At 36.6% G+C, this 21574-nt stretch overlaps 4 protein-coding genes across 8 annotated transcripts in view; 3 read left to right on the forward strand and 1 right to left on the reverse strand.

Moving 5' to 3' along the window:
- The first annotated feature begins 101 nt into the window (after positions 1-101).
- LOC149650989 (glutathione S-transferase 1-like) lies at positions 102-1901 on the forward strand. Its single transcript, XM_089847727.1, has 4 exons — positions 102-760; positions 842-1042; positions 1112-1279; positions 1665-1901. The coding sequence occupies exons 1-4, from the start codon at positions 620-622 to the stop codon at positions 1800-1802; spliced, it is 648 nt and encodes a 215-aa protein (XP_089703853.1). The 5' UTR covers positions 102-619; the 3' UTR covers positions 1803-1901.
- A 117-nt stretch (positions 1902-2018) lies between these two features.
- LOC149650990 (uncharacterized) lies at positions 2019-5950 on the forward strand. The gene is made up of 9 exons (XM_089847187.1): positions 2019-2920; positions 2982-3182; positions 3247-3414; positions 3574-3724; positions 4437-4579; positions 4653-4711; positions 4956-5100; positions 5170-5334; positions 5494-5950. Exons 1-9 carry the CDS (start codon positions 2780-2782, stop codon positions 5641-5643), a joined length of 1323 nt encoding a protein of 440 aa, XP_089703313.1. The 5' UTR covers positions 2019-2779; the 3' UTR covers positions 5644-5950.
- Positions 5951-7282: 1332 nt separating this feature from the next.
- Positions 7283-8910, forward strand: LOC149650991 (glutathione S-transferase 1-like). Of its 2 annotated transcripts, none has more exons than XM_089847729.1 (5): positions 7283-7418; positions 8141-8199; positions 8274-8415; positions 8486-8650; positions 8715-8910. In XM_089847729.1, exons 1-5 carry the CDS (start codon positions 7332-7334, stop codon positions 8850-8852), a joined length of 591 nt encoding a protein of 196 aa, XP_089703855.1. In that variant the 5' UTR covers positions 7283-7331; the 3' UTR covers positions 8853-8910. The 2 variants fall into 2 exon arrangements, with proteins under 2 accessions (XP_089703855.1, XP_089703856.1); XM_089847730.1 differs by lacking the exon at positions 7283-7418 and adding an exon at positions 7733-8035.
- The window catches only part of Cad88C (cadherin 88C), a 34424-nt gene continuing 21743 nt past the window's right edge, over positions 8894-21574 (reverse strand). For 3 of the 4 annotated variants that reach the window (XM_089847709.1, XM_089847708.1, XM_089847707.1), the window contains 25 exons: positions 21083-21166; positions 20716-20930; positions 20558-20647; positions 20409-20492; positions 20213-20338; positions 20006-20137; positions 19747-19938; positions 19063-19655; positions 18495-18993; positions 17746-18427; positions 16847-17683; positions 15909-16132; positions 15650-15838; positions 14586-14699; positions 13603-13723; positions 13235-13527; positions 12892-13125; positions 12736-12824; positions 12573-12659; positions 12193-12261; positions 12043-12109; positions 11841-11968; positions 11665-11769; positions 10412-10477; positions 8894-10263 (listed from right to left, as the gene is read on the reverse strand). In XM_089847709.1, the coding sequence (XP_089703835.1) occupies positions 9663-10263; positions 10412-10477; positions 11665-11769; positions 11841-11968; positions 12043-12109; positions 12193-12261; positions 12573-12659; positions 12736-12824; positions 12892-13125; positions 13235-13527; positions 13603-13723; positions 14586-14699; positions 15650-15838; positions 15909-16132; positions 16847-17683; positions 17746-18427; positions 18495-18993; positions 19063-19655; positions 19747-19938; positions 20006-20137; positions 20213-20338; positions 20409-20492; positions 20558-20647; positions 20716-20930; positions 21083-21166 (5921 nt within the window). In that variant the 3' untranslated portion in view covers positions 8894-9662. The remainder of the gene's footprint in view (positions 10264-10411; positions 10478-11664; positions 11770-11840; positions 11969-12042; positions 12110-12192; positions 12262-12572; positions 12660-12735; positions 12825-12891; positions 13126-13234; positions 13528-13602; positions 13724-14585; positions 14700-15649; positions 15839-15908; positions 16133-16846; positions 17684-17745; positions 18428-18494; positions 18994-19062; positions 19656-19746; positions 19939-20005; positions 20138-20212; positions 20339-20408; positions 20493-20557; positions 20648-20715; positions 20931-21082; positions 21167-21574) is intronic. The other variant, XM_089847710.1, reaches the window with a different exon arrangement.

Below are 21574 nucleotides of genomic sequence, written 5' to 3' on the forward strand. Positions count from 1 at the left end.
TAAAACCGCAGTACACTTAACTACCTCGAGCTCATCTGGAGGTGTGGTTCGTTTCCCCCGAAACACACGTTGTTTCCCCTTTGTTAACGGGAATAGTACAAGTACGTAATGTAGTCTGGCGTCACTGGGCACTCCTTGTACAAGTATTTCATTATAGCTACAGTAATTGGACTCAGTGCCAACTGATAATCGTTTTCGGAGTAAATATATCTCGGGTTTCTCGAGATTTTACTTTGGATTTTTCCCGTATGCCTGGGGGCCATAAAAATGCGTCACATTGAGAGCAATGCATGTCTGGAGGTTGATGGTGGTAAGCGGAGAAGCCAAAAAACTTGCTCGGAATGATTAGAAAAAAATGCAAAGAAGGGGGGGGGGAAGAAATGGGGCGGCGTTATACATAGATAGGAAAACGTATAATTACGATATGGCCCGAAGCCAGGAAGCGTGAATTGGCATAAAAACGTTTACCCGGCGTATAGTAAAAAAAATTATCAGATACCGGCCGGTTTCTATAAAATAGAACGACAACCTGGGATTTTTACATTCAGTCGATATCGTTTGATAGTGATATTTCGCTCCCTGATTTACTGTACGGTAATCTCTCAACTAATACTTCAAGATGACCATTGATTTTTACCAAACTGGAGGTAGTAGCCCATGTAGGGCTGTTTACATGACCGCCAAACACTTGGGAATCTCACTTAATGTCAAAGACGTTGATATGATGAAAGGAGAACATTTGACCCCAGAATTTTTGAAGGTACGTTTTTAAATTTAACAGCGATTTTAATCCAGTTTTCGATTAGTCTTTTATTTAACGAGAGTGTATTCTTAATTACAGCTTAATCCCAACCACACCGTCCCAACTTTAGTAGATGACGGACTCGCTCTATGGGAGAGTCGTGCCATCATGACTTACTTGGCCAACAAATACGCACCTGATAGTAACCTGTACCCCAAGGACCCCGCTTCTAGGGTACTAGTCGACAAGGCCCTCTATTTCGACGCTGGAAGCTTATACCCAGCTTTGGCCGATAACTTCGTAAGATTTATATACTTAAACTCAATAAAAACTTAATTAAAACTAACTTAAATTTAATATTTTTTTCAGTATGGACCCATGTTCCGGGGTTTGCCACATTCCGCCGAGAAGGAAGAAGTTTTCAAGACTAAATTGGTTACTTTGGACACTTTGTACCTTGGAAAGAACAAATACGTCGCCGGCAAACACGTCACGTTAGCTGATCTCTCCATTTTTGCTGCTCTCACCTTCCTCGAGGTAATTATACTTAATTGCACGAAAAATTAATCAATTCAAAATGACAGTAGATTTAATTAAATATAAACCAAACGCCTTAATATTTTGTGTTAAAATGCATGTAAAACGCGCATTTTTACGTCTATTGTAAGTCCACCTTGAATAACGTACTAAGGTAGTTGTTCCCATAGAAACCAGTGTTTGGTAATATTTCATTTCCTAGACCCCACGTTGCTTTTGATAAAACTAGTTATATGAGAAGAAAAAGTATATTTAACGTAATTAAGAGGTCGTAGAACTCTAGATAGAGTATTTTTTGATGGGGCCTTCATGGGAACAAGAAAACTTCTCTCGTATCATGGGGTACTTTTTTAATCGAAGCAATTTTATTTCGTTTCATTTTTAGGTCACTGATTTCGATTTCTCCGCTTACCCTAACATCACCGCTTGGTTGAAAACCTTGAAGGCTGAACTTCCATACCATGCCGAAATTAACGAGAAACCTCTTACAGCTTTCAAGGCCTTTCTTAACAGCAAGAAGTAAAAACTAAATTAATATCTGTGAATTTGTTCGTATTTTAACTAATTTAACACGAAATTTCAATGTTCTACCACCAAAGAGTAATAAAATTATTTTTTTTTTTGTAAATAAATATTGTAGTTCTGATATTTCTTCATTATTACTTATATGGTAGTGGAAAAAAATACTGCAATTAAAACACCCACTTAACTGTGTCTGACCCAATTAAAAGCAAGGTAAATTGATAAGGACTAAAGGTGGGGTTTATAATTGCCCAAAGACGCGTTGAGAAGCTGAAATAGGACCTCTGAACGTTTTTAGATTTAATTAGAACCTAATTTCAATTTTAAATCTAAGGTAACCTTGCAAATATTCTTGTTATTTCAAAGGTGACTCTATTTCATTGCAATCAGCGGTTTTTCTTTAATTGAAAGGATAATACCTTCAACTCTCCTTTAATCTAATGCCATTTAAATATCACCTGTCAATCTGGGTGTCAATTGAAAGTTATTTAAGCTTCAAAATTTTAGGATAGTTGCATCCGGTAGTCTGGATCCTTTCACACTCGTTTTAACAAATACAACCTTGATTTTCTATTTGCAATGATGATTGATTCATGGTCTCCGTTTTGTGAATTTTATCTTTAGATAAACCGTTTTTGGCTAACGGCCAGAGTTTCTATAACGTGATAAAATACTTAACTATTCTTTTTCTAGTACACGTTAAGCGCTTGATCAACTAAGTCAGTCAAGTCATCGGGTATAACAATTTAACAAAATCCTTACAAACGTGATCTGTATTTGTGGTATCTAACTTAAGATAATTCTTGGTCTCTTAGAGAAACTTTTATCTTTTGTAAAAAAAAAAAAAAAAAATTATTGGATCTCCGCCAGATTTCCAAAAAAGGGAAAAAACACTTAAAACTCTAGTTAGTACACGTTAGTCGGTTGATTAGTAAAGTCAATCATTTATTAAGTTGACTAGTTAGCTAAAATTCAGCCATGGCAATTGACTTGTACATTACTGATGCCAGTATACCTAGTATGGGTGTGCATTTGACAGCTAAACAATTGGATATCCCGGTCAAGATAAGAAACCTCGATATGCTTAAAGATGAGCACTTGGCTCCTGAATTCTTAAAGGTTAGTATAGTTAAAAAGAAAGTGAAAAACTATATTCTAATACTTTTAAATATCTTAAAAGATTAATCCTCTACATATTGTACCAACAATTGTTGATAACGGCTTCATTCTATGGGAAAGCAGGGCAGTTATGGAGTACTTGGTGAACAAATACGCCCCTGAAAGTACCCTGTACCCCAAGGACCCTGTAGCCAGGGCCAAAGTTTCCCGAGTCTTGTATTTTAATAGTAGTAACCTGATGCCGGCGCTGATAGACAATTTTGTAAGGTTCTTCTCAATTAAATCAAAATTTTTATGGTAATTGTGTTCATGTTTTACTACCACAGTACGGACCTATGTTCTTCGGAAAACCTCATGAAAAGGAGAAGGAAGATAAGTTCAAGAAGCAAGTCAAGACTTTGGATACGGTTTATCTTGGTAACGAAAAATACGTCGCTGGTAATCACCTGACTTTGGCTGACTTCGATCTACTATCCCTACTAAGCTTTGTTGAGGTCAGTGCATATAATCCGAATATATCGTACAAATCTTTCTTCAAAATGTTTAAAAATTTTGATGGGCCTTTTTGGAATAAAATTTATCTTGACTTTTTATGTTATTTATTTAAAAAGAGATAATTTAAAATAAAATTATATTTTTTTTTTAACTTGTAGATTATGACTAACTTTGACTTTTCCGATTATCCAAACGTAACTACTTGGTTTAAAACTTTGAAAAAAGAACTACCAAGCTACCACGAGGTCATCGAGGTGCCAACAAAGCGGTTCAAGGAAGAATTCGCTAAAATGAGTTCACATTTCCAGAGTTAATACGTAATAACTTCTATACATTACTCATGTATTTTCAACTTCAGAGAGTATAAATAAAATTTTATAATGCTCATTAAAATCATTGATTCGCTTTACATTAGAATGTCACGTGATTCCAATAATGACCACATTGAATTCACTTTAGGAAGAAAGGTTTTAGAAACGTATGTAGCACTCGTATACGTATACCACGTCACACTCCGAGAACCTGGCGCTAATAACATATATATATATTGACCTACAAAACACGGGTAATTTAGTCCTTATGGTGTTTTCTATGTTTCTATGGTTACCAAAACAAGCGTTATTTGAAAACAAGCTCAGGAAATTCATAAAACATTTGAACAAATCTATAAATAACATATGATATACTTCCAAATACATGCGAACTTTGAGAAGATCCGAAAACAAATTTAACCCAAAGCTCCCCGTGACAATATCTATTAAAAACTTAAGATCACGTGTGTCTAACGTCTAAAACAGTAGACCAGTATAGACGTAAAGTATACATCGACGCGTAGCGACCTCGCACGATTGTACAGATATACGTAATGCTGTAGAAAGTACTAATCTATGAGCCCCCCCCCTTTTGAGAGAAATTGTAGCACGAGAGAGCTGAACATTTCGAGTTAGTTCGTTCGTTGTCTAGGGAGTTACTAAACATACTTATCTGCGGTTAGAAAAATCTTAGACAAGATAATATTAAAATATGCCGATCACATTATATCACTGTGGTCCAAGCGCCCCTTGTAGGGCTGTCCTAATGGTAGCCAGAGAATTAGAATTAGATGTTGAAATTAAAATGGTTGATTTGTTTAAAGGCGAGCATATGAGTGAAGAGTATTTAGCGGTAAGTTATTAATGAATGATTAATTAAACGCGTAATGATGTCTCCTTCTTTTGTTATTATTACGCGCTTGCAGATAAACCCTTTTCATAAAGTGCCCACGCTAGACGATGATGGATTCATTTTATGGGAAAGGTATGTATGTTCGAGTATTGATTTAGTGTCCGAATTCTTTTGGAATTTTATTGGGAAAGAAGGAGGAATAATTTGGGACCGCCGGTTCGATATGATATGTATGCCAAGCGGTTAAATTCGGTTGTACAACTCGGAGGACATTTTCTCCCTGTTTTTATATTGATTTTTCGATAGATAGATATAATTTGAAATGTTTATTTAACTGTTTTGGGGTATTTTGATATTTTTGGTTTATTATTATCAGCCGTGCCATCATGCTGTACTTGGTGAACAAGTACGCGGACCCAGACAGTACTCTGTATCCCACCGAACCCGTTTTAAGAGCCCAAGTTGATAAGATGATTTTCTACGACGTGACAACGTTTTATAAACCATGGGCGGAGTTTACGGTATTGTTAATTATTTAGCACTAGGGGGTCATTGAAAGTAATGATTAATATGTTATCTCTTTTTGACAGTATCCGCAAGTACTCAAAGGAGAGGAACCTAATCCGGAGAAGTTAGAGGCTCTTCAAAGTTGTTTGTCAGATCTGGATAAGATTTTAGCTCATACGAGATACGTAGCGTCGGATGAACTCACCCTAGCCGATTTTGGACTCTATTCCCAGATAACGTTCACTGAGGTAATTAGCTAATTAATTAACAGTATCAGCGGCATTTGCTTTAATGTGATTGATGGGGCGTTTGATATTACGTAGTCTCACCTATCTAGCTATACAAAAATTTTGTTTAAATCAAAGTGTGAAGAAATTGAAAAGTTAAGATAAACATTTTATTGACAGGTTAAGTGTCCAATTGTAACCGAAGATTACCCATCATTAGAGGCTTGGATGGAAAGAATGAAGGAGTTACCCTATAACCAAGAAGTTAACGAAGACCCACTGAACGAGTTTAAACAATTTCTTGAAGAGAACCCTTCTCCTATGGGCTAAGTCTTCACCCAATACGATCAAAGAATAAATTTAAACGTGTTAAAAACAACCGTAATACAGCTTGGAAGATGTTGATAAGCACTCTAAATATATATATTGAGATTAATTCACTAAGAAAAAAATATTAATGGTACATTATAACAAAAATATATAATCTCAGTTGTGTTTTTAAATTCTATGTAATCTATTTTAATGTTGTGTTATTTGTCTGTTATGCAACAGGATATTGATTGTTACGAATAAAAGTGCACGGTTGAATTATATTGCAAACGCGTTTTACACCGTGCTGGTGATTTCAAAAATGAAATAGCCTCGTTTCATTGATTGATTTTTTGAATAATTTTCCACCCCTATAGGATTAAGATTACCAATGTATGTTAAGGATGAGTTGCATAACTTTCACGACAGGTCATTGTTCTGTTCTAGGATTAACTTTAAGCGTGCGGGTTTACTTTCAAATGGAATTAATATTAAAATAGTTGAATTGTTCATTAAAATTATAAAAGATTATCAGTTAGGATTATCTCGGTTTCAACCCGAATTTCTAATTATTATTTTAGCTTTTGCAAAAATAATATAATTTTAGTTGTGATTATTTATATTTTAAAAGCTGGGGTTGTAGTATTTAAAAGTAAATTAATTATATCCGTTAGTGTTGGATTTATAAAGACACAGTGACAATTCACTTGGGTATTAATTTAATGTGACGTCATTTTAGGGCCTCAACTTGCAACAGGTTCTTCTCCACAAACATCCTTTGATAGATTAAAAGGCTGTGAAACGAGGGTGTGTGATTCCCATGACGTCTGATTACGCGCCAGAATAAGAGGCCTCGCAAAACACAATATCCCTTACACACATGTATATCAAAACAACGACCGCATTCCAAAGGGATGACTGGCTATCATTAAACTCGCTAACCCCGTCAGCAGCTAGCGTGACACGCCACATTTTCGAGGGCGTCCGGTTTCAAGAACGGCAACATAATTCCCTTTTGGCATGAAGCCACACTTTCATATACTTCCTACATACTCTAATTTGTGTTTGAAGAAATTAATCTTAACTTAGTGTAATATAAAGAGGCCCACGCTGCTAATTTGAGGTTATTTAATTGGTGTAAATATATCTTCATTAATTTCATTTAGGAATTTAAGGTCATGGTTATGTTGTCATACACTTATAATACTTAAATAGCTTTAAATGTGACAAAATTAAGAAAATTTCACACTCTGCAATGTGTTTTTATAATAAGGGGTTATCTTCCGTTTGAAAAGGGAGTGTTTGTATGTACATAAGCTATAAGGTGTAAGGTGTATTTTATTTTCATCACCTTTTGTTCCCACAATTGACCATCCTTGAGAATTCACGCTGTTAAGTGTCGGTGTCTTTATCGTTTCATTACCATTTCAATATTTTTCTAATCTCTAGCTTTTCAATAAAAATTAACTTTCAAAAATCTCACCCTCCCATCTACATAAATTATGAATTAATCAAACGCCTGAATAATTACAGAAAAGGTATAAATTCGGGGACACAATTGCATGCCTTCGTCATTCGAGTAAACAGTTTAAAGATTTCTGTAGTTATTCTTTTACAGTTTTGCTATAAATTTTGGAGGGTGCTTTTATACCAATATGACCCTTACTTTGTACCTAACACCACCGAGTGCCCCTTGTCGCGCTGTGCACATGACTGCGAAACATTTGGGATTAAATTTCAAAGTTAGAAACGTCGACATGGTGAATGGAGAACATAAGAAACCAGAGTTTCTAAAGGTAATGTTTTTCGTGTCATAAACCCGCCAATTATATTGTACGATATATTATTTTATGGTCATCTTTAACGAATCAGTCATCCCTATTGAACTTATTTCATTAATTAGAACCGCCCTTTGGCGCCAAAAACGTCTGAAATACGCTTACTTCACTACCAAGACGTTTAACCATTGTTCCTCGCTTGATTTTCCCCACTGAATTCAATTAGAATTTTGGGCGAACCAAGCCGCTCAAATACTATGCTTGCGACTTGATTTAATAGTAATTTAAATGTTAAACACTTGCCTAAAACCGTCCATCTTTGCGTTGACAAATGGTCCAAATACAAATCAATAAAACACCAATTCAATTTACAATTCCAAAAAACACGCACTGAAAATTCAAATTAATTATAACCTAAATTATTATTATAATAACTATTAATTAAATAAATAATAACACTAATTAAGAGTTAAATAATTAATTCATAATATCGTCGATATTCTTAGTGAAACGCGTTAACAATCACCAATGTCTTTGAATAATTAATTACTGTGCCCGACCCCGTAGATCCGATGCCCTCGTGTCTGTCGGCCGGGTCGGCCTGATTGAACTTTGGCACAACGCCAAAAACATGCGTAATGAGTCATTATTATTTCCCGCCAAATTTTAATTGTGAATAAAGAAGTACCCCATTGGAATAATCTCACCTAAACTATTTCCCTTCGCTTTTACTTGAACAGATGCACCCTTTTGGACAAGTACCCGTAATTGATGACAATGGTTTCATTGTTTATGAAAGGTTAAGTCAAAAATACACACAAAATAAACATAAATAAATATATAAATAAATAAAACGCAAATTTTGTAACACAGTCGAGCCATAATGATGTACTTGATCAATAAGTACTCACCGGATAGTAGCTTGTACCCAAGGGATCCTGAGAAACGGGCCAACGTAGATAAAATGCTGAGTTTTGATTTGGGAAACGTTTACAAGTCATTCAGCGAACACTGCGTAATTTAGTTTGCTTGATTTTCACAATTTAATTACTTAATGTTCTTTACATAATGCTCCGCCAAATTAGTACCCACAAATGTTCGAAGGAAAAGGACCGGACCCAGTGAAAGAGGCCGCATTTCGGGACTCATTAAAGAAACTTGACAAATTCCTGGAACAAAGTAAATACGTTGCTGGTGATACCATGACTTTGGTTGATCTGTCCATCTTTGCGCAATTACTTCACGCCCAGGTATTTGAAAACACATATTTGTGGTACTCAGAATTAGGCTTAGTAATTACTTTCTTACTTACAGTGTTTGGACATCAATTTCGCACCATTTCCACGCATATGCATGTGGATGAAAAAGCTTTCCCAAGACTTACCGTATCACAATGAAATCAATGTAAAACCATTAGCTGATTTCAAAAAATGGTTAGAATCAAACAAATAGGGCTTAATAATATTTACGCACAACGAATAATTGAATAAAAATTTGATTATACAATGAATTATTGTATTCTTATTATTATTATTTTTTTTTTTACAAAAAATCGTCACTGTCAAACACTTAAGTACCAAAAACATCAGGATATAAATTTTAATTACGATCTATTCTATCATTACGGGTAATTTAGTAAGTTACTAAATTCTAATTTATTGTATAAAACGTTCACAAACTCATTCAGTCAGTCTTAAAGGATTAAAAATACGCATAAATTACATTGTTATTTTAATATTAATATTATTATCAAAAATTGTCATGATTTAGTTTTATTTAATTTTTAAGAATGTAAAACGTATATTATTATTTTGTTTTAATTGTTTTTTTTTTACAAATTATGAAAATTAATTAAATAAGTCAAAAACTTACGTTTTAGGAAAATGCCCGTTGGATTTAATGGTAGAGTAAAAAAAATCCATAATTAATGATGAAACGGTGAAATTAACAACCATAGATGGGTGTTATTAAAAACTAAACGATGGTAGGTATGAAGGTATAAATTGAAACATTTAGCTATACTAAATAGCTATTAATGTCTGGTGTATATCCAGGTTATAAAACCATGCCATGAAAGCGCAACGTAGTGAGTCGGGTTTCTATTTAGTTAGTTTAACCTGGATAATTAAGGATGATGGGTGGGCTTCAATAATTAATTAATTACTTTCGCACGTACGATGTATTATTGCACAACACTGTTATAAAAAATCAATTATGACGTCAGCAGCCGAAATCACGTCATCGAACGATATAAAACGCTGGTTATAACTCAGACGTTTCCAGTTTGGTTATCCGCTGAGATAAGGCCTCTTTCTTAGTGGGTCCGAAGACATTTTCGTCGTAATTTCGATTTAAATCGTTTTCTCGCGAAGTTTCTTCGGTCACTTCGACGTATCCCGGTCCGTGACCATTGACAACGTCACGGACCCTTTCAATGACTTCAACAGTAGGGTCGACTACTTCCTCTTCCTCGTTGGGTGCCGGGTCCAAATCGGGGAAGGTAATGTTCCTTTTGGCCGGTTTTTGACCGGGTACGGTAAACCTGCAATTTTCTGATATTAGGCGACGATTCTTAAAACCGCAGGTCAAGTGCTCGCGTTGCAAGGTGGCCGGCCTTCCAAAAGGTCGGTGTGTACCCCCGTTAACCGTCACTATTGTCGTAGGGGCGCTAAATATATACGGACGACCGTTAATCGTGTTTTCTCGCGTCACCGTTTGGGTGATCCCCGTCTTTGGGTCATCGGGGTCGGGGTTGTTGGAATTGGGTGGAGTTTGACGTTGCAAGATGGCCGCCGCCGCGTTGTTGGCTTCGGTTATCTCAACGGCATTCTCATCTAGAGAGTTATCGTCCAATGAACTGGGACTGTTTGGTTTTTGAAGAAAACGTTTTTGGAATGTTTTGGATTTCATTTGATTTTTTTTTTTTGTGTGTGGGCTTTCTTAATATTTTTATTTTTTTTTTTCTGATAAAACGAGAAATTAAATCCGGATTAAATTCATTATATTCTTACCCTTGTTCTTCCTCATCTTCTTTATACCATTCATTGTCGTAGGCGTGCATCCAAATTGGATTAGAACTAATTAAAAAGACGTTTAAATACGATTTTAGTGTCTCATTTAAATATGGTTTATCAAAGCGATTAAATGGGGTTTTAGGGATATTTCATTGTAACTTTCAATGCCATACAACTAATTTCCCGTTAATTATTACATCAGGTTTAGTAATTAATAGAGAAGGGCCGATACCAGTTTTAACCGATACCGATATCATTCGATACTTGGGAAACCGATACGTACCGATACCGATATTTTACCCGATCCTTCGAATAAACCGATATTAAACCGATACCGATATTTTACCCGATCCTTCGAATAAACCGATATTAAACCGATACCGATATTTTACCCGATCCTTCGAATAAACCGATATTAAACCGATACCGATATTTTACCCGATCCTTCGAATAAACCGATATTAAACCGATACCGATATTTTACCCGATCCTTCGAATAAACCGATATTAAACCGATACCGATATTTTACCCGATCCTTTGAATAAACCGATATTAAACCGATACCGATATTTTACCCGATCCTTTGAATAAACCGATATTAAACCGATACCGATACATTAACCGATATCAATAATAAATTAAATAAGAAAATACGTTGTAGAGATGGGCCGATACCGATCCCATATCGGTATCGGTACCGATATTTGACTTTAACCGATATATTTCTTTAAAAAAATATCGGGTAGAAATATCGGTTTATTTTTAACCGATACCGATATATCGGTTAAAGTCAAATATCGGTATATTTCTTTAAAAAATATCGGGTAGAAATATCGGTTCATTTTTAACCGATACCGATATATCGGTTAAAGTCAAATATCGGTATATTTCTTTAAAAAATATCGGATAGAAATATCGGTTCATTTTTAACCGATACCGATATATCGGTTAAAGTCAAATATCGGTATATTTCTTTAAAAAATATCGGATAGAAATATCGGTTCATTTTTAACCGATACCGATATATCGGTTAAAGTCAAATATCGGTATATTTCTTTAAAAAATATCGGGTAGAAATATCGGTTCATTTTTAACCGATACCGATATATCGGTTAAAGTCAAATATCGGTACCGATACCGATATGGAATCGGTATCGGCCCATCTCTAGTAATTAATTTAATTTAATTTATTTTAGCCGTACTCTTAATTAAACAAACTAATTAATTAAAGAAAAGAAAATAATCTTACCCTTCAACGGAGTGTTGATTAGTATTAGGAACATCCACTCTATTCAGAGCCGAGTCTTGAGACCCAAACGCTGTAGCTGTGGCAGCTTTTAATTGTCTTTCATATCTTCATTATAAATTATAATTTGATTAATTAACGAATTTAATATTAATTGACATAATTTAATTATAAATTACCTGCTTCTCTGTGTAAGGCACATTGAAATGACTAAAACTAACATAACCAGTAAAAATACGGAGACACCAATTAGCCATGCTCTGACTTGTTCCTCGGCACTTAACCCACTAACAGCGACTTTGGCGGGCTAATTAACATTAACAAAATGTTAATTAATAAAATAAATTAATTTATCTCAGATAATAATAAATAAAATAATACCTCGCTGTATAGAACATTAAATTCCTTAAATAGTTCGTCCAAGTAGTCAATATTCTTGTCAATTAATCTGTTAATTAAAAATAATTAAAATTAATCTTTCATTTCCTTAATTAGTCGAGTTTAATTAAAAAAAAAGAATAAATAAATTACTCCAAGACTGTGTTGACTTCCATAATGGAGTTGTCATCTTTATTAACGAAATGAAGATAAAGATTCGTCCTACGCAATTCAATTAAAATTAATTAAATTCTTTAAATAATTTCTAATTAGCCTTATTCCTGATCAGCGCCATCTACCCATAGCGGTGACTTTGAGAACTACTGTAAGCGGCAAGCCAATCAGATGTCGCTAAAATCTGGTGACGTCATTTTTGGTAAGACCCGAGAGTGCCAGTCAGTGACGTCACCAGATTTTAGCGACATCTGATTGGCTTGCCGCTTACAGTAGTTCTCAAAGTCGCCGCTATGGGTAGGTGGCGCTGATAAGGAATAAGGCTAATTAAGGTTCTAAGATAAGTAATTAAAACTTACTTCTTTTTGTCAACAGAACCGTCCGAGTTCTCGTGATATTTATAAAAATCCGTATTTACAATGGCACCAGTAATATTACCCAAAACGCTGTAAGTGTGTCACGGCGGAATTAATTAAAATTAAAATTACACTTAAATATAGTGTTAAAAATAAGTCTACTTACTCCCTAAATTGCTCTAATTTTTCTCTTAATTCTTCAGGCGTTAATCGAAGTACAAACTTGACCCTTTGGTCCTCTCGAAGTAGATATACCTATTACGTAAATTGTAATTAGTTAAAATAAGCTTTAATTACAGTTATTTAAATCAAATGAGCTTACAAAAACTCTAGCTTTATCGCTTAATCCATCGGTATCATTTGCAAGTACTTCGAAATCAAAATACCCCTTCATTTCTTTCTGAGGGTCAAAGTTCAGGATGACATTGCCTGTTTTGCGCTCAACAGCAAATGGTGCTCCGCGTAGGTTCTCCAGACCTTCGGATAAGGTTCTCTGGACGTTTCCGACCAAGTAGTAATTAACTACGCTGTTGGCACCAGAATCCATGTCAACAGCCTGAAATTTTACCATTTTTTGGGGGGGGGGGGATATTTTTACCGTTAGTTTCACCAATATATCTTATGAACTTAATGTTTCGCTGGAAGACATTTTTATAGACAAATACCTTGACACTTGTGAAAACTGTTCCGAAGTCGGTCTCAGTGGTGACACCACCTGTAAAGACCTTCTTGGTGAATTTCGGTGGGTTGTCGTTTTGATCTCGAACTCCGATTTTTAACTGTAACATGGTGTTGTCCCTGGGATCGAATTTATCAACGTAAGATGGTACGTGGAAGCAATCATCCGATGCTTGGATCAGTATGGTGTAATTGGAACGTTCCTCACGATCCAGTATCTCCGTGGTGTAGATGTGATGGGTGAAGATGTCCAATTGAAAACGGCCGAGTTCGTTGCCGCCTGATTAAGAAAATTATTTAAATAAATTTATTAATTAACAACAAAGGAAGAGTGATTATTCGTTAAAGTACTTGCCAACAATGAAGTAGCAAGGAATTGGTTTGAGAGCTGAGTCCGTTTCGTCTTTGTCAATGGTAGGAAGGAGTCGGAATGTTTCCTCACCAGGAGCCAGATTTTCCGTGAACATTACCTCGTACTTTAATTAAATTAAACGAATTAAGTTACAAGTTTTTTAATTGGAGTTGGAAATTAATTTTGACTAGTTATTTCCATGGGAGGCTTGATCGTAATTACTATTTATAGTTGAAATCGTAAATTAACTGATGACGATACTGATATCGAATTTTTATAGGAACTGATACCGACTTAAGAGATTATTTATCCCAATTAAACCGATATCAATCGATTTTAACACATTATTTATTCCAATGAAACCGATATCGAACGGTTATACTCGATTATCTGCCGATTATTAACCAATAAATTGGTAATTTAATCTCGAACCGATTAATCGGTATATTTAGCTCAAACCGATATATCGTTTAAAGCGCCAAATTGGTCACCGATACCGATATCATATCGGTTTGTGCCCATCATTATTAATTACATTTTCTCGCCATCGGTAATTACCTAAGCCCTTTAACTTCAAAGAAAACCCAAACGTCTTATAGAATCATCTTAAATAACCAATAGAGCCATAAACATTAGAAATTTTCACGCTCGGTCATTAAATAAATATAGTTTAGCAGAGATATTAATTTCAAAATATATTAATTTATTCAAAAAAAACTAATAATAATATTTGACATTAATAAAAATAAAAATCTAACTAGGCCAATTATTCCCAAAATAAATATTCAATGGTCCGCTCAACAAAACCATAACTCTCCGTTATAGTTATATTTTCATTGTTTTCCGCGTGTTATTAAGGTTATGGTAGAAGTCATACTACCATAAAACTTCAAAACTGGGTGTATAGGCCTAGAACTTTCGTCGCGAATGTATGTCCTACAGCGACGGTCCTATTTCACTACTAATCATTCAAAAATTCAACTCACAGTGTCTTCCGTGAATTCTGGAGCGTAATCGTTGATGTCGGTAACGAAAACGGTCAGTTCCAGATCAGCGGAAAGCGATGTCGGATGCCCCAAGTCGTACGCTTCGATGCGAATCTGATTTATTATTAAAAAGAAGAAAAAAAAATGGTCTAATGGCTTAAGACATAAACTGAAGGTTAACGACAAAACAAACTTTAAGAGTATATTTTAAACTATTTAAAATCGTGTTTTGTTATTGTGTTGGGAAATAATAAGCCCTATTTCACATCTCTTATAGTAACGACACTTTTTTATAAATAAGTGTTTACCTGTGAAATATACCGGTATTGTTTATAAAAACAAAAATGAGATTTAATCTCGAATTTATTTATTTTTTTCCAAAATTTTGTATTTTTTTTTTTTTTTTTGGAAATCAACCGAGCGTTACGCAATTGCAATTTTGGAAATAACGTGATGATTAGATAGATTTTAAAGGGAATATAATTGGGCAATATCTCCTTCAATCGATGCCCAATAATCTTATACAGGGTGTTTCTGATCTGATAAGTTTGGCAAAAATTAAGGGGGATATTCTTGAGTCGAAAATGTAACGTCTATCTCCATTTTGCCCTAAGGGACACTGTTTTTGAGTTATGATTAGAGTGTTTTAGTTATGACCCCTTAATTAAATTAGATAATATCATTGTCTTAATCAGTTTCTTAATTAAACTTAAGGGGTCATCCGTAAAATACTCTGAACAATCTCAACTCGAAAACAGTGGCCCGGACAACAAACTGGAGATAGAAGTTGTACATTTTCAACTCAAAGGACATCCCCTTAACTTATCATGCAGAAACATGCACCCTGTATATTCAATATTAAAACGTAGTTCAGTATCCCTTTGAAAAGATAACATATTAACCGATTGAGCTTTCTTCATGGTTGAAAGATAATTAGACTAAGTATGGTTTCCGCTTTTATAAGCGAATCCGCAAAAATTAATATAATCTCACCGCAATTTACCCCAACCGTATCTCATTACGTTAAATATTTAATTAAATAACGAGGAAACATTGTGACTAACCTCGTGAATTCGCTGGGTTTCCCTGTCCAAAGGTTCACTTAGTGTAACCGAGCCACTTTTCGGGTCAATATGAAATTTCTTCCAGTGACCATTAGGGAGTTCTTTCAGCCGGTACCGAACTTCGCCGTTTGAGCCAAAGTCAGCGTCTCTGGCCTCAACAGCTACGACAACAGATCCAACTGTTGCATTCTGGGAATAAACTTCATTATTTTAAAACGTTCCTGAAAATAAGAGCTAGCGTTAATTAATTAATGTTTACCTCCGGTATTCTAATAGAGAAATTTTGCGCTGGTTTAACGAAAATTGGTGGGTTGTCATTAACATCTGAGACGCAGATCTTAAACGTTTCATCCGAGTAGCGACTTGGTATGCCTTGATCTTGGGCTCTTAGATTTAAAGTAAAGTTCTTAACGTGCGTCTTGAGAGATTCCCTCGAGACAATCTTTGCAGTATTGCGATCCAAATTGCGAATATCGAACAAACCTAATTGTACCAAAATTAAAAATGTTTTTCGTAATTAAAAAAAGGATTTTTTCCTCTATAACCAGAACGGGTTAAAAGAAAAATGATGACAATATCCTCTTAATACTTTAGTTATGTAACATGATTCTTCTTCAGATGGGCAACGCACCGTGCAGGGTGAATTCTATAACAGTTTGGTACCATAAGTTTATAAGATATGTTCCATAAGTATGTCACTAACTATATTTCGTAATGCTAGAGGCTTAATGAGAGCTAGTTCAAGAACGACGTGAGAATTGATTACACTCGGTTTTGCAGTCCATCTTCCTATTTAGTTTATACTATGCCTTTGACAGCGCCTCACCAGGTGTCGCTTTACGAGAATCTATGACGTTTCACCTACGTCACTTCATGACAAGCTCTCATTAACGAGTGACACACTTATGGAACATACCTTATAAACTTATGTTGGTACTAAATCCTCAGCAATAAACCCACAAACCTTGATTGTCTTGACGTGGGACAAAAATCCACAAGCGCATGCGCCTTGGCAAATAATTAAGCACTAATAGAGTAATGATGAGGGAACTATTTATCGCGCATGTGATTCGGTTTAGTAACCTTGCTCCAAATGTAAAATGATGTTGGGAAGAATCATGTTACAATTACCCGGCCCGCTTTGTGCTGTACACTTCTCTCGACAGAGAAGTATTATATACTTCAGCTACAACTTACCATCTTGATTTCCGCTCTGAATGGAGAACAACACCTTCCCATTGGGTGTTTTGGGATCATCCGCGTCATTGGCCGATATCATAAGAATGGTATCACCCCTGCGATGGAATTCGGTAATAGAAGCGCATATTTGTTGACGGACAAATACGGGTGTCTCATCATTAACGTCGGTAATTCTTATCGTAATCTGTTTAAACGTTTTGCGACTTTCTCCAGTTGGAAAACCATATTGGTAATTATCCCAGGCTTGAACAATTAGACTATAGACGCTAGTTGATTCCCTGTCCAGCTCCTCTGCCACGATTATGGAACCGGTCTCTCTGTCAACTCTGAATTTTCCCTTGGCAGACGCCGCGTCAAGAAGGTAAGTTATTCTTCCATAGTCCCCATCATCAGCGTCTGTAGCCAAGACTAAGGCGACTTGCTTGCCTACTGGTGAGTCTTCGGACACTAAATACTCGCTTGGACCATCGACGAAAACCGGGTTGTTGTCGTTTTCATCGAGTATCTGCACGTACAAGTTGACGGTGGATGACAGCGCCGGGTAACCACTGTCCGTGGCCCGGACTGTTAGGTTTAACCAAGTGAAGACTTCTCTGTCGATACGGCTGTTAACAAAAACCTCTCCTGATTGGCTATCGATACTAACTAAGGGTAACTGTTCAAAGGATCCTTCGATGGTGTAAATCATAGTTCTATTCTTATCAGCGTCTTCGGCTGTTACGGTTACAATAGGGACACCCGTTTGCGAGTTCTCAGGGACCGCTTTTTGATAATATGATTTTTTAAATACTGGCCGGTTATCATTAACATCCATGATTTTAATTATAAGAGACGCTGAAATAATTATAATTAAGAAACTCAGAACATGCTGTTTTGCTTACGTAAACATTACTTACCAGTTGCACTTTGACCCGAAGTTACAGCCGCAGTATCTTCAACTTTCAAAATGAGTTTAAAGCTCTCGACCTTTTCTCTGTCCAATCTTTTAACTAGTTTGATGGAACCATCAACCGAACTGATATCGAAAATTCCCTCGTAATCAAACTCGGACATGGGTACCAAGACATTGTCTTCATTTCTGGCTTCAGTATTCGCGTAATCAATTGAGTACCGCAGTACCGGTCTCTCGTCTAAGTCAGTCGCGGAGACGGTGGTCAAATGGGACCCCAACGCTGCGTCTTCGCGAATGGTGACTGGATCCAAGATGGGCAAGAAGGTAGGAGCTTTGTTATTCACGTCAATCACCGATATGTTCACTAACACCGATGACTGTTTCTTTTCGTCACCAAAGCCGCCATCCAGGGCTAACACTTCTAAAAGATACACGTTTGTTTTGGGACTAGTTCTATCAGGGTCCAGATTCGCGCCTTCGGACACGGACACCGTTCCCGAATCGGCGTCAATAACGAATTTGTCCTGCGCACCCGACCGTATGCGATACACTACTTTACTATTAGCTGGGGATTGATCATTGTCCACCGCGGATACTTGCAAAACGGAAGTACCACCTCGCGTGTCTTCCGGTATAGCTTTAGAGTAGAAAGGTTTCTTGAAGACCGGCTCGTGGTCATTTTTGTCCTGGTTAAACCAAAGAACCCGTTGTTAATTTAAGATAAAAGTACAAATAGAAAGATATTAGACATACCTGTACATAAACGACTACATTGACGTCATTACTTAAAGATGGCGTCCCTAAATCGTAGGCACGAACGACCAGATTAAATTTCCGAATATCGCCCGATTCTTGAGGTATCCTTTCGAAATCAAGAGGAAACCGAGGTAATATCTCTCCCGTCATCGAATTCACGGTAAAATTGCTATCAGGATCTCCGCTCACGATCTGATAACGAATCTCGCTATTGTCCGTTCCTTTAAGATCGTCATCAGTTGCCTGAACGATTAATGGCGTGGAGAATGCCGCTTCATTCTCGTTTATTCGGGCCTCGTACTTTCCTTGTAAAAATCTTGGCGTATTATCATTCACGTCCTCTAAAATGACCATCAACTGGACGGAATTGCGATTTCCTTGACCATTATTGTCCCTGGCCTCGATGGTAACGTAATACTGAGATGCGGACTCACGGTCAAACCCGTGGTCATTTGTTCGGACAGTTACGGCGCCGCTCAAGGGGTCAAGATGTAACCTAAAATATATTCATTAATTTTTAAATTGGGGAATTTATTTACCTTTCCTTTTCTTGAACCATTCTTACTTATCGGCTATTTGACCCCTGATATCCGTATATCTGATACCGGAAGTACCAAATCCACCCGAATCCTTATCTTCCGCTTTTAAGACCGCTACCGTCGTTCCCTGCTTTGCATTTTCGGGTATTGAGGCGCGATAAATATCCTGATTAAATTCGGGGAAATTGTCATTCATATCGCGAATATACACAGTCACTTCCGCCGTGCTTGATTTTGGCGCGACTGTCGCCACTTCCTTGGCCACGATCTTAAAGTTAAGCACTTTAGTTTGTTCATAGTCTATGGGGGTTGGTCGTTTGACCCTGATTAGGAAGGAGGCTTCGTTGACCCCTTCGGAGGGTGTGACCTCGAAAATACCATCGTCTTCTTCCAGAAACATTTTAAAAGTTCCATTGTTTCCCTGATCATGGTCAAAGACCTCGGGAACGCTATTTCCCAGGAAGCTAATTGGCACGTTGATTTGGGCGTTTTCGTTAATTTCCGCGGTGTAGTGGCGACTACGGAATTGAGGCGTTTCGTCATTGACGTCCGTCAAAATGATTGTCACTTCGGTCGTCACACTGGGAGGCGGATACTGATTGGGACTGATCTCTTCCGCCTATTATGTATTTCAATTCATTAACGCGGCCTCTTCCCTTGTTCTAATAATTAATAGTCCAATCACAGCTAATTAAATCTAATTAATTTACCTGAATTTCCAATATGAAAGCACCGTTCCTATTATCAGTAGCTTCCCGGTCTAATCGACCTCGTACTATAACTTCACCCGTCGTTCGCGTAATACCAAATAACCCGTAACCTCCTTTGGTTATCCTGTAGGTTATTTGGTTATTTACACCCCTATCCCCGTCTATGGCTTTAACAGACAACACTCTGGAATTCTAATTAGTCATACGCGTAGTTAATAAAACTGTACTAGAGATCTAAATGAATCAACATGCTACATACCACGGGTAAGTCCTCGGGTACCCGGGTTACCGATGGCACAGCGACAAAGACAGGAGGTTGATCCTCAACGTCTTCTACTTTAACCAATAAGGCGGCCGTACCCGTGTTACGGCGACCGTTATTGGCCAGATCCTACAATACAAATAAAACCGTTCTCGTTGCATCAAACATGGGTTACGAAATTAAGTCTATTAATTAAATACGTACAGTGGCAATAACGCGGAGTTGATACAAAGACTTCTTTTCGTAATCTAACTTTCCTCTCAAACTAATGATACCTTTACCACCAAATGTTTCAATGGCGAAGGTCTTATCTGACGCGTCATCAGTATCCTAATTATTTCAATTAATTAGTTAATTAGTTTACAATTAAATAACTGGTGTCAGTAATTAATAGGCGTACTTCGATGTCATAAATGACTTGACCAAATGGTCCAGCGTCTCTATCCACGGCTTCAACCGATTCAATCTTACTTGGTGTTGCGTCCTAAATTATTTCCGCATTATTATTATAAATTTACTCGAATTGCGCAGTTAAATTTAATTACAAACCTCTCGAACTGTTAAAGTAGTTCTAAAAGGTTTAAATACTGGTTCGTTATCGTTTATATCATCGACAATGATAAGCATCGGTTGAATTATCTAAGGTAAAATTAGCTTTGCGTCAGAATATGTATACTCAATAATGGTTGAAAAAAAAATATACTAACGAATTGACCGTTGGGCAGTTTCATATCAGTTAGTGTAAGAAAGATAGAGTAGGAATCTGCCACTTCTCTGTCCAGCTCTTTTTGCAAGTAAACATCGGCGCTCTTTGGTCCCGTGCTCTCGATGCGCAAAAAATCGGGACCCACGGGACCCTGAACCCCGAATTGCAACTTATCCCCATCCGCATCGTCAGCGGTTAATTGATAGAGTAGCTTCCCTATTAAGTATTAAACATTAACCCCGGAATCTCTCTCAACTTTCAATGAAATCTTTATAATTTGCAAAACCGGATGTCGTCAACACCGAAAGATATTATTCTGCACCCCTAATGACTAGAGTGTAGAGAAAAAAAAACCGCGGGAAACTCACCTAAACTTTCGGGTCCTTCCTTGACCCTGACCACAATATCGGTCAAACCTCCAAGGGTGAATCTTGGAGGTGTATTTGCCGCCACTAAATAATAAAAATACCCAAATTATATCAAATTACGATGGTACAATTCTTACAAACACGCTAGCGACAGAAATGGGCGTATGATATTAAATCAACATAGCCGAAACATTCTTTACCAGCCACTTCGTCTTGGGTATACTCTTATACGCGTCTTACCAACCGTGTAAAAGGGACTGGCATTAAACTCGCGCCGGTAATGACTAAAACGTGAGAATAGAAAGCAAGCGCCTGCATCTCATTGTCAAACTTAAACTATTCACAATGTGGCTGGCCACAGCATCACAAAAACTAATTCAATGTTGAAAGAAATTTATAAGTATACAATTACACCTTATGAAAGAAAGCATTGGATGGGGAGGAGGTAATGGTCGTTAAGGTCCTTAGAAAAGATGTGATAGAATATCCGGA

Source organism: Phalangium opilio, unplaced genomic scaffold (assembly GCF_054372755.1).
Source record: "Phalangium opilio isolate 3A_F unplaced genomic scaffold, DU_Popi_V2 ptg000082l_1, whole genome shotgun sequence".
NCBI lineage: Eukaryota > Metazoa > Arthropoda > Arachnida > Opiliones > Phalangiidae > Phalangium > Phalangium opilio.

Coding starts and splice junctions, on each gene's coding strand:
- LOC149650991 (XM_089847729.1), top strand. CDS start 7,332: ATGACTGCGAAACATTTGGGATTAAATTTCAAAGTTAGAAACGTCGAC. Junction 8,200..8,273: donor GGTTTCATTGTTTATGAAAG/GTTAAGTCAAAA, acceptor TTTGTAACACAG/TCGAGCCATAATGATGTACT. Junction 8,416..8,485: donor AGTCATTCAGCGAACACTGC/GTAATTTAGTTT, acceptor CCGCCAAATTAG/TACCCACAAATGTTCGAAGG.
- LOC149650989 (XM_089847727.1), top strand. CDS start 620: ATGACCATTGATTTTTACCAAACTGGAGGTAGTAGCCCATGTAGGGCT. Junction 761..841: donor TGACCCCAGAATTTTTGAAG/GTACGTTTTTAA, acceptor TCTTAATTACAG/CTTAATCCCAACCACACCGT. Junction 1,280..1,664: donor CTGCTCTCACCTTCCTCGAG/GTAATTATACTT, acceptor TTTCATTTTTAG/GTCACTGATTTCGATTTCTC.
- LOC149650990 (XM_089847187.1), top strand. CDS start 2,780: ATGGCAATTGACTTGTACATTACTGATGCCAGTATACCTAGTATGGGT. Junction 2,921..2,981: donor TGGCTCCTGAATTCTTAAAG/GTTAGTATAGTT, acceptor ATATCTTAAAAG/ATTAATCCTCTACATATTGT. Junction 4,712..4,955: donor GGATTCATTTTATGGGAAAG/GTATGTATGTTC, acceptor TATTATTATCAG/CCGTGCCATCATGCTGTACT.